General features: G+C 40.8%; 1 protein-coding gene across 3 annotated transcripts in view; it reads right to left on the bottom strand.

Moving 5' to 3' along the window:
• Window positions 1-398: 398 nt before the first annotated feature.
• Window positions 399-11,779, bottom strand: part of ppil6 (peptidylprolyl isomerase (cyclophilin)-like 6) — a 29,811-nt gene continuing 18,430 nt past the window's right edge. For 2 of the 3 annotated variants that reach the window (XM_048531029.2, XM_048531031.2), the window contains 6 exons: window positions 11,227-11,415; window positions 9,704-9,766; window positions 8,873-9,020; window positions 8,587-8,643; window positions 6,672-6,807; window positions 399-2,774 (listed from right to left, as the gene is read on the bottom strand). In XM_048531029.2, the coding sequence (XP_048386986.1) occupies window positions 2,663-2,774; window positions 6,672-6,807; window positions 8,587-8,643; window positions 8,873-9,020; window positions 9,704-9,766; window positions 11,227-11,415 (705 nt within the window). In that variant the 3' untranslated portion in view covers window positions 399-2,662. The remainder of the gene's footprint in view (window positions 2,775-6,671; window positions 6,808-8,586; window positions 8,644-8,872; window positions 9,021-9,703; window positions 9,767-11,226; window positions 11,416-11,779) is intronic. The other variant, XM_048531030.2, reaches the window with a different exon arrangement.

The raw sequence follows: 11,779 nt of genomic DNA, 5'->3' as shown, positions 1-11,779 counted from the left end.
CTCCTATTGCAGAGTAAAAACCAAATCTTGAGGTTGAAAATGTTTAGGAAAAGCAAAAATACAAAATACCCATTTCCCTTCCTTCTGCGAACTCCCAAAATCACATAACTTCAACACTCAATCTAAATTACAACACTCTGCAACTTAGCATTAAATTGGTTACTTCAGTGTGCTCCTAAAACAATCTGACTATCTGACTCACTTTATAAGCATGTAGTTTCAACTGGCTTTTTACTTAAACTGCTGTTTCACTGGAAACATTGTTAAATACCCTGCTTAAGGCTAGCAACTACAGCATGTAACCTGTAGATTTCAGTTTAATGTCATTATAAATTAAATTGCATTCACACAAAATAAAAATTTAGGCTTTCTTACTTAACAACCACATGCACTCAGTCTTCGTTTAATGAGCTCATCTTTATTAGTGTGTAAACTGTCCAGAAATTTGTATAAAGAGGTAATCCATGCTTTGTGAATGGTTGCAAATTGCTGAACAATTTGGCCTTGGAATAACCACAAGTCACTCTTAACCTCCCTGGAAGTTTCAAAACATTTTTGCATTTATGTATGAATTACTAATTAAGCTTGAAGCAGTAATTTAGGGCTACCAATTAACAGTATAAAGATGCTTCATAGATGAGATTTATGTTCCTGTGAAATAACAGATTTGAGTTATAAGAAGAAGCTGGACAAGCTGGGACAGTTTTCCTTGGAGCGTAGGAGGCTGAGGGGTGACCTTATAGAAGATAATAAAATCATGAGGGGCATTGATAGGGTGAACAGCCCTGGTCTTTTTCTAGGGTAGGGGAGTCCAAAACTAGAGGGCATAGGTTTAAAGTGGGAGGGAAAGATTTAAAAGATATCTGAGGGCAATATTTTCACACAGAGGGTGGAGCATGTATAGAATGAGCTGCCAGAGGAAACAGTGAGAGAAGATTTTAAACAAAACATGTGGGCCAACTTTCTCACAGAGAGTGGCTCAAGTGTGAAATGAACTTCCAGAGGAAGTCGTGGATACAGGTAAAGTTACAACATTCAAAGGAAGTACCTGAAGAATGTTTGCTTGCAACTGTCATCCTGGACTTGGGGTAAGCATTTCTGGCCCCATGCCTTTAGTTGGAAAGCTTGACTCATTTGATCCTGTTGTCAAAGACTGGGCCCAGTATATGGAAAGAATGCAATATCTTTTCTGTCAGATTTCAGATTTTTTCTGAAGAAGGATCCTGACCTGAAATGTCAGCTTTCCTGTTCCTCTGATGCTGCCTGGCCTGCTGTGTTGCTCCAGCTCCACACTGTTATCTCTGACTCCAGAATCTGCAGTTCTTGCTGTCTCCTCTAATTCTGAGATGTTATTGGCTGTATTTGGCTTTCTGAGAACTGGGGAGAATCTGTACTGGGACTTTTGACGAGGTTGAGATGACTGGCAGAAGCTTATGATTTTGGGTTACACTGAATGAGGTGCTGAGAGACACTTGATATGTCAGATTAATGATGTAACCATATAGAAGTGCCTACTAGCTGAAGTCCAACTGGACTTCAAACATTAGAAAATGCAGCAAGGGGGGCATGGGAGCTACAGGGCACCCCAACCGAAGAGGACACCCTCACCTCTCTGACTTGATCTGTGGAATGCCACTTGAGTGAAGTCAATCACAGACCTGACACAGGGCACATCCTGAGTAGAGGGACCCTAGGCCAGACAACAGCAGAACCCCATAACACTGATGATGTTTGGCCAAGTGGCTAATAAGTTTTTCAGGATCTGGGCCGGCAAGTGATTGTAGTTGCTGCTGGTATGCGGACTTAAGACAGCGAAGAAATCCTACAAGGCCTAACTTGAGTAAAAAAGCTTACAGACATGTACCCAGGACAGTTCACACTATAGGAAATCCCCTAAATGTGAGTTGGAACGATTAAGTTGCTTAGCTACATCCAAATTGAAACTGATTTAAAATTAATGTTTGGTTAAATGGTCACCCAGTTCCCATGGATACAAATGCAACGGTATCACAGTCCGAATCAGAGGAATTGGACTTGGGACAAAAACATTGCAGGAAAAGCTACAGTGAAAATCCAGGCTTACATCCCTGGATTTAGTGGGGGAGCGGTGGGGAGTTTGGAACTGGGTTGACCTCTTTGATAGCAAAGTTGTTGACTGGGGTTGTTAACCTGAGCCAATCATGAAAGCCCTGGCTGACCAGTACAACAAGGAAATTAGAATCTCCTGGCTTCAGCGACTGACTCTGATCTGGTTGGGCCGCTGTTGGTGTACTGTGCACAAGTATATACAGGGCGACTTGGTGATGGGATACTGGCCTCTGTGCAGTTAGTTCATGTTTATATCCGAAAAGTAATGAGGGGTCTTGCTTGTTAAACTAGCAGACACAGGACTTCCACACGGCAAGGATTAATATGCAAATACCAGCAATAGTAAGTTGCAGCCTCAGATTAGGAATTTTTTTTCTGATTAGAGTTTATGAAACTCTTTCCCAAGTCTGTTGGCATTGATAATCTTCACCTTCATTCATATATAATTTACCACAGAGTATTAAAGACCCCACATTGTATATGTCAAACAAGGAAACATGTAACCGTGAGGATAATAAATAATAGACAAGAGACCCAGGTTATAATGTGTTTGCCAAACTAAGAGTAATGACATTTAGGGAGAATTACGGCCACAGTCTGTGATTTTACATTCCACTGTTGGTCTCTCATTATACGTGGAAACTGATTCCAATTCCTCGAGAACCTCTGTGCCTGCTACCAGTTGTCTGTCAAAAGAAAAGAAGATTCAGTTCAGGGAGGGTTTTATTCTGAAGGAAAAGAATGAATTGATGGGTATTTAACATAATACTTGAATACTATCTGAGAAAATCTTCAAATATCTCTCGTGCATCCTCGGGTTAAGATACAGGGAAAAGATTACTGTGGATCCTGTATATCATTTATTATTTAACTTCTGCCAAAGTTTTTCAAAATTCATTCATGGAGTGTGGGCTTTGTTGGGTAGGCCAGCATTTGTTGGCCACCCAGCTTGACTCGATGGGCCAAATGGCCTGCATTCATACTGTGGAGATTTTATGATTCTATGATCTCTAATTGCCTTTGTGAAGCTGGTGGTGATCTGAATTTCTGAGTCTGCGCTCTATGTGGTATTGGTACTGCAGTGCTATTAGGGAGGGAATCCTGTATTTTTTGATTCAAAGACAGTGAAGGAGTAATGCCACAATTCTAAGTTAGCATGGTGTGTGACTTGGAGAGGAACTCACAGCTGGTGCTGTATCCATATGGCTGTTGTCTTTGACCTTTTTCCTTCCCTTCTGCAATGTCTGTAATTCCATACACAGTGCTAATGGGAAGGCAGTTCCAGGATATTGACTCAGCAATAGGGAAAGAGCAATGTAAAGTTTCAAGTCAGGACAGAGTGTGATTTGGAGGGGAACTCCCAAGAGGCTGTTGTAATTGTTCATTTAGAAATTGACAGCTGGGAAGTTGCTGCCAAAAGACATCATGGTCATTGTTCTCTATTACTACATTTCTTGATTTTTCTGTTTTCTTCACATTATTCCATTGAGCACTTTTCCAGATTTTGCTCTAAGTTCCATACCATTCCTATTATTTGCAATGAAACTGTTTCAGTGCACAGTGTCCTAATATAATTCTTTTCCCAGTTCAAAACTGAGCAGTCCCTATACTCCCACAATGCTTACTTTCTGTTACAACATTACAACGCTTAAAACGCGGGAATGGAATCCACTAATCACTTCCTTCTTCTTTTACCACATCTTCTGTTTCAGTATTTAAGTTTAGATATATCCTGTATTATTAGCCTTGTACCTGCTCCTTGGTTTTTGAATTAAAATATAAGCTCGCCCCATTAGGTGAGTGGATTTTCTTATACCACGAACGTCAGATACATTAGGCAGAAATACATTTCTTTCAGGGTGAGTGCAGAAGCGAGAGTGAAAATTATGAGGGATTCCAGGTTTTTCCTGCATGATTATGTTCTTCTCCGCTCCCTACACAACCATGCATGGGTAAAACGGGGAATTTTATGGGCTAGTAACAAACCATTGGGACTTTCTGGCTGCCAACAGCGGGGCACCATATTTAAAAGGAACCCAGATGGCACTTCACTCGCTGCAATCCAGGAGTATCATTCAACCTCTGCTCGTCACCCCCAGCCAGCCCAAAGATGTCAGTTTAAAAAAAAGAGGCAGGGAAGTGATGACCTGGTGGTATAGTCACTAGATTATCAATCTAGAGATCCAGGTAATGTCCTGGAGACCCAGATTTGAATCCTGCCATGGCAGAATTTGAATTCAATAGAAATCTGGGATTGTCTGTCCAACAATGACTATGCAGATTATTCGGAAAAACCCATCTAGTTCGCTAATGTCCTGTAGGGAAGGAAATCTGTTAGCCTTGCCCAGCCTGGTCTACATGTGAATCCAGACCCACAGCAATGTGGTTGACTCTCATTGGCAATTGACCTCAGGGCAATAAATACTGGCCTGGCCAGAGATGTCCACGTCTCATAGATTAATATAGTTTTTAAAAAAGCACATGAGTTCAGTAATGCCTCCCTAAAGGATCTCCTGAAGGCAGTCCAGGAAAGAAGTTTTTTTACCGATGGATGGTAGTAGGCTGAAAGCAGCTTAGATAGAAGTGGCTGCAGACAACAGAACTCATGGGGATCTCACGATAACCCAGGTTTCTGTGAGATGCAGATATATGATCTGCAGTGCTGACCAGGGCGTGTAGCACTGTCTACACATATCATGCACCTGTCACTGTGAGGTAGCATTGTAAAGTTGTCCCTGCTGTGATCTGTCCCACAGGATGCTGGGTTCCAGGCATCTCCATCAGATACCTCATGCACAATCGACGTCTATCACTTCATTTCAGCTGCCTAGGTCGTTGAGACACTAGAGTAGGCCCAGGGGGTAGGAGGGAGAGTTGAAATGGTTTGCGAATGGAAGGTGTTGTCGTTTGTCGCAAACTGGGCACAGGTGTTCTACAAAGGGGTCTCCCAGCCTCCCGGTGTAGAAGAGGCTACATTGGGAGCAGCAGATGCAATAGGCCACATTGAGGGATGTGCAGGTGAACCTCTGTCTGCTGTGAAACATTTGTTTGGTGCCTTGAATGGAGGTGGAGAGGGAGGTGTAGGGGCAGATGTAGCACTTCCTGTGGTTGCAGAGAAAGGTGTCAGGGTGGTGGGGCTAGTGGGCCTCCTCCAATGTCACAATGACGCCACCCAGAAACTGGACAAGCAGCACCTCATCATCCACCTTTGGAGCCGACAACCCAATGGTCTAAATGTGGACTTTACCAGTTTCAAACTCTCCCCACCCCTTACCTCATCCCATGACCAGCCGACCCTCTCACCCCTGTCTCCTTGATCTGTCACAACCTGTCCATCTTCTGTCCCACCTATCCGCTCCTCCCACCTCACTGACCAATCCTCACCACTCCCTACGTACACTTGCCAATCACCATCCCACCTACCTTCCCCAGCCCCATTTCCACCCCCCTTTTCTATTTATTTTGGATACTCCCTTCCCCCTCCCCATTTTCTGAAGAAGGGTCCCGACTGAAATGTCAACTTTCCTGCTCTTCTGATGCTGCCTGTCCTGCTGTATTCCTCTAGCTCCAGTGTGTTACCCCCTCAAGACACACGCCTTCTTTTTCTGGGAAACCAGCTTGGACCCAGAAATATGAATACAGCAGTCTGAGGTTTGAATGAGTATTCATTGCAAGCTGATAAATGTAAAACAGGATCTTAACAATGAAGGATGGGGAAGCCAGTTCACCAGAAAGTTCTGAGAACTTAATGGTGGATCCTTAACCTATCATCAAGAAGCTGACTTTTGTCTCCCACAGAATTAAAGTCTTCTGGCTGACCGTCTAAAGCTCCTGGAGGACCTTCAAGATTGCTTCCAACATGTGCCCATCTGTGTTTGCATTTGTCTGTTCATGTATTGTGTATCATATGTTGAGAATAGGACATCTCATAGAACATAGAACATAGAACATTACAGCACAGTACAGGCCCTTCGGCCCTCGATGTTGTGCCTCTTTGAATGATGATTAGTTTCTAAACCTAACTTGAGGTAAGAAACTAAACAGAAAACTTGGATTTATTCAATCTTTCATTAGACTTAATTTTTCCTCAAAAATATCCTTAAGAATGGTAAAACACAGATGACAATCCTCAAACTGAACAATTAGTTAAACATGGTATTAGTGATAATGGGAACTGCAGATGCTGGAGAATATGAGATAATAAAATGTGAGGCTGGATGAACATAGCAGGCCCAGCAGCATCTCAGGAGCACAAAAGCTGACGTTTCGGGCCTAGACCCTTCATCAGATGAAGGGTCTAGGCCCGAAACGTCAGCTTTTGTGCTCCTGAGATGCTGCTGGGCCTGCTATGGTCATCCAGCCTCACATTTTAATAAGTTAACCATGGTCTTTTAAACTGACTGAGGAGGAATTTCATTGTATAGCAGTGTGACACCGACGTAACTCAATTTCACACCAGATAGGGAATCTATAGTCTCTTTAAATAGAATTCTTCAACATGACATGATGGAACACTTTGCCCCCACAATGTTAAACCAGCAATGATCAGACAAAAGTGAAGGAAATAAACCTGAAATACCAACCCAAAAGCTACAAATTTGGTGTTCATCCAAAGAGTTGGCTGCAGTGTGATATAAAACTGGCTTCCGTTCGTGTGCCGTCCCTTGTTAGCCATTCCAAGAATTCCTCTCTTGCAGTGAGAGATTGCAAAGGTCTCATCTAATAACAGAAAACACATCCTGCATATTAGCAACTATTTCTTGCACTGATAGTGATCAAAACAACATCTGTTGTAAGGATACTGATAGTCAAGTTCTGAGGATGGCTTCAACTGTGGTCTTGGGTTCATCTCCCGCTACACATAATCCCACCTAATTGATTTGGGATTTTTAAATCCTAGTCTTTGTCCATTCTTGCCTATATTTTCCATTTTCAATATATTCGTGTCTCTCTGTCTTGTCTATCCTCTTTGTGAATGAATGTTCAGATTTAAAGGAACTTTAGTTTAAGTTTGCACATTTGTAATTAATAATCCATTTTGCCACAAATGAAGGATGAGGATGAGTCACAAACGGGCACTAACTATTAAATTTGGTCAGGTTTTGTATATATGGCCAATCATGGATCAGCAGGGGGGCTCGGCTTCCAGCACATGGTTCCCATCAGGGCTGTGACACACTTGGGATCCAGTGATATTATGTATTGTAAGAATTTAACCTCATCCCAATGCTCTTTTATAATTCCAATCTGAGTATGCCTGATCTACAGGATTGTAGTGCTGTATATGTGCAATTTATTTCATGGATTATTTCACTGAGGGCATATTCAAAGTCTCAAGATAAATCATTCAATGAAAGCTGCATTCAAATCTTAAGAGATCTTTTTCATGAAAATGACGTGCCATTTGATCTGCTTAATGACACTATAGTACAGGTAATGGTGTTTATCTACTATAACAATTTGATAATGCTGATGTCCAGAAGGATTATTAATACTAAAAACTTTATGCACTGTTATAATTGATGTATATATTTTGTTAATTCATAGTTGATGCCTCCAGAGGCAGGTTTCAACACAGGGGCTGGTGGGTGCCTGGAAGATGCTGCCAGGGGAGTTGGTAGAGCAGATTCACTAATAATGTTTAAGAGGCATTTTGACAGGCAGGGAATAGGAGGATATGGACCAATGTGCAGGTAGATGGGACTAGTTTAGAATGGCATCATGGTCAGCGCAGATATGGCTGGCCGAAGGGCCTGTTCTTGTGCTGTATTATTCTACATTAAGAACCAACACTACTTATAAAGATATATGTACTTGTGTATTATAATTATATTTATAAATATATAAAAGCACAGATATGGCAGGCCGAAAGAACATAGAACATAGGCCTGTACTGTACTTAATAAGCAAAACACATTTTACAAGAAAAAATTGAGTTGAAGAATTGGCGAGTGGCTTCAAATACCAGGGAAGTAAGATCAGCAGTATCATTCCCATACCTGAATCAGACATTGGAGAGTTTTTGAGCTGCACTCCAGGTGTCTGCAGTGAAGAAAGGCTAGAATAGTGTTTATGCACTGGGCTGACATCTGGAGTGTTACTACATCCAGAGTGACCACCACACAAGTCTTGGGTTTAAGTATACCTGGTGAGCAGATGCTAGGGAGCCAGGCTAAATACTAAGCTAACATTCCACAAGAATGAGAACAACCATTGGATGTCCACTCTTCACAATGAAAACAGTGTGGAGTAGGGGTAGGGAGGAGGTCATTTTCTCTCCAGATGGCACTGGAAATATTCAATAGTCATTTTTTTTAAACTCTGGGACACTGCAATACTTCTCTCTGAGCAGCCAGAATCCAAAACTCTCCAGTTGTGGGGACCTATGGCATAACCTTTTATACCAAGATTAGGTGCTATACAAACATTATAAATGACATCCACAACCATGCTCTGTAATGATTCTTCCACCAGAAAACTTTCACAAGAGTCTTTTACCTTCAAATGTTTTTCCGTATATCGATACTCCACCATCTCCTCTACCTTTGAGAATGTCTATGGTTTTGGGAAGGAAACATCAGAATGGATATCAGAATTGAGAATCAAGGAAACATTTAAATAATTCTACTCCAAATACCATAACAGCGACTAGTGTCCATAACAATTTATTGCTTATGTACTCCTGCCATATGTGAGACATATGACAGGTACTGTTTACAATCCTGGCTGCTTTAACATGTAGATTTATGATGCTTGTTGGAAAAGAGTAGCCTTTGGTTCTCACCTCCTCCTTGAATCCAAGTATCCTTCACCAGCCTGTGAAATATACTTCCTTGATAACACAGTCGAATGTTTGTAGGAGAGAAACCTGCCTCTCCTGTGCAAAGTTCCTCAAAATTTCTGCAAGTCTTTGGACAGACATCTGTAAAAAGCTATCAACAGGTTATGACCTTAACTGCAATCATGAAATATGTTTTCCTCCCTGCAAAAAATAAAGAATTGCATTTATATAATGCATTTCATGACCTCAATATGTCCATTTGACAAACCAGACAGAATCTCAACCTACTGCTTCATTTGGAAGACAGAATCTCTGACAATGCAGTGTTCCTTCAGTTTTAAGCTCGTTCATTCACTCAAGTTTTTGGAACGTGACTTAAACCACCCCCATGATGTTCTGAGTGTGTTACCACTGAGTTACATCCAATGTCAAGATATTCGTGACTGAGCCATGGTGAATGGGAACCTAGCTGGTTAATATGAAAATAAATGATCACAGTGACACAATATTGAGTGCAATATATTTTGACCAGGCATTGCTGTATTAGGGGAAGGAAAGAAATATATTTATTCAGTGACTCTTATTGAAATGAATATCTATACAAATGGAACTTGAGATAGGTTCATGCTCAGGACCAGTGGTTCCCAGTTAGGCAACCTGCCAACACACAAGACATTTTCATTGTGAAGAGTGGACATCCAATGGTTGTTCTCATTCTTGTGGAACTATACTCTAGGATGGATCAGGACCTTCACCATATGAGTGATTAATGAGGGTGGATGGATGTGAGCAGCTAGGGAGGAGTAAGTAACAACCTTTCACTGCATTCCTTACCTCAAATAACAATCTCCCAATGGGTTTCTGATCAATGGAAATGTCCATGTAAACAAATGTATGCTGCAGAAAATAGAGATAAAACATTAGACTAGTTGGATTGCCCTTTCTTGAAGATGACAGCCGAGAGTTTAGCAAAGAGCAAAAAGGTCTGTTGTAGAAGTATCTATCATCAGTGAAACACATGGAGGGTTATTCTAAAGGATAACTCAAACTGGTTGCTGCCTGGTCAAGATGTCTGTTGTATAAGAGGTATTCAAAACCAGATGAGAATGTTATTTGTTTGAAGTAATTGGAATAAAAAACAAGAAGTGACTGTCATTCTTGCAGCTAAGAATCAGTATAACTAATAGCACAGAGCTGTGTTAGACTTATTGTAGGAGTTACACAGTTGAGTAAGCCCCCTGATGCAGACAGTTGAGGTTTTGACCAGGAAAACATTTCAAGGAGATAAAATTTTGAATGGACAATGGAAAATACAAATCCTGGAACTGCGGTAAGGAGAGAGGAAATGTATTGGAAGGGTAAACCAGGTGGACAGCATCCGACTGCGATCTCAGTTAATGACCATGGAACAAAGGTTAATTTTTATCTTTCAGATGTCAATTGACCCAATTTACATATTCAACAAATTTTAATTCCATGACCTACAAAACAAGCCTAAGGGAAGGTTAAGGACTCTTCTGTTGCGTCTCTACCTTTGGCATTTAAACAGCATTGAACTTCATGCAACCAATCACATTTTCTAAGTATTGGTCCTCTTTTATATACTCTTTCTAGTTTTTTTAGATCTTCAGCCACAAATAGGATGGCCACAGGTACCTTACAGCTTGAGTAGGTTTCTGGAGGTCCTTCTGAATGAGGAGAACTGAAGATGTAGTTTGGAGGGATTGTTGGCTTTGCAACTGTTAACTTCTTCAACAGTTCTCTACATTATTTAGGAATTGGGTTTAAGCTAGAGACCGGAATGTGAGTTGATAACTAAAGTGCTCTACAAAGCTTAACAAAATAGTATCACATTCATCAGCCTCACCCCAGAATCACCAGGTAACGAAGAAAGGGAGGTGCATGAGATTATCTTCAGAGCAAAGTAAATTTTGTTTTATTATGAAACAACAAGCATTGGAGAAATTAAAAAATTAACAAACATGCTGTAATGGTGCATTTTTTAAAGGCCTGTTGTGTTTGCACAATTATATCAATAATACTATTAAAGCAAAAGATTATTTGGATGACAATGGTAAAGGACACAGGAAGACCACATTATTAAACAGAAAGTAAACTTAAAAACTGGAGGACAATACTCAAATCTCAGATAATAAGGTTTGCTGAGCTAGTCCATCACACGATTTATTATTGTGTAAAGGATATTTCCAAACATCATCTATGAAAGTGCTATGTACTTTAAACATTTTGTCCTCTCTGTATTAATGATGCCAGCAAGGGTGGGGGGATGGGGGCAACGTTGTTGTGAAAAGTAGTTGCTGCGATATTTCGTGTTTTAAGGAAAGGTTGATGTTTACCTGACTGTCCTTCAGGTAGTCAGAATAAAAATCTTCAGCTATAGCATCATATAGAGCTTTTGGTCTGAAATCTTCATAGCCAAATACATTTTCTGCCCACTTGAGGAAATCTTTCTCATCTCCAATAAGCTGGCCATTGATAAAGCACATGACATGGGAGGAGAAGCCCCACATGTCACCTTTAAGCTCCTGTTTAAAAAAAAATTGGTGTCTTTAAGTTCTAAAGATATGATGTACTCATTGTTAGATTGTCTCCACCTTCAGAAACAACTTCCAATAAAGTTTTAATTTGGTTACAGGTACACAATTATGCAACACTTGAATGTGCACAAAGGCACATTTTTCTTGTGAATTTGAATATCAAGTCATCCAAATGAAGCAATGTATAGAGCATAGATTTTCAGAGCAGAAAAGGAAGCCTTTCAACCTGCTGCACAGTCTCATTCTTCACAACGTCACTGCATCAGATATCAACAAGAAATAATTTCACACACTTCTGCTCCCAAACTTTTGCTTTCCTTCTCATGACGTTGATAGGACATCTCTTGTTGTC

This window comes from Stegostoma tigrinum, chromosome 4 (assembly GCF_030684315.1).
Source record: "Stegostoma tigrinum isolate sSteTig4 chromosome 4, sSteTig4.hap1, whole genome shotgun sequence".
Lineage (NCBI taxonomy): Eukaryota > Metazoa > Chordata > Chondrichthyes > Orectolobiformes > Stegostomatidae > Stegostoma > Stegostoma tigrinum.
Note: the sequence above shows the minus strand (reverse complement) of the source record. Positions and strands in the feature narration are given on the sequence as shown.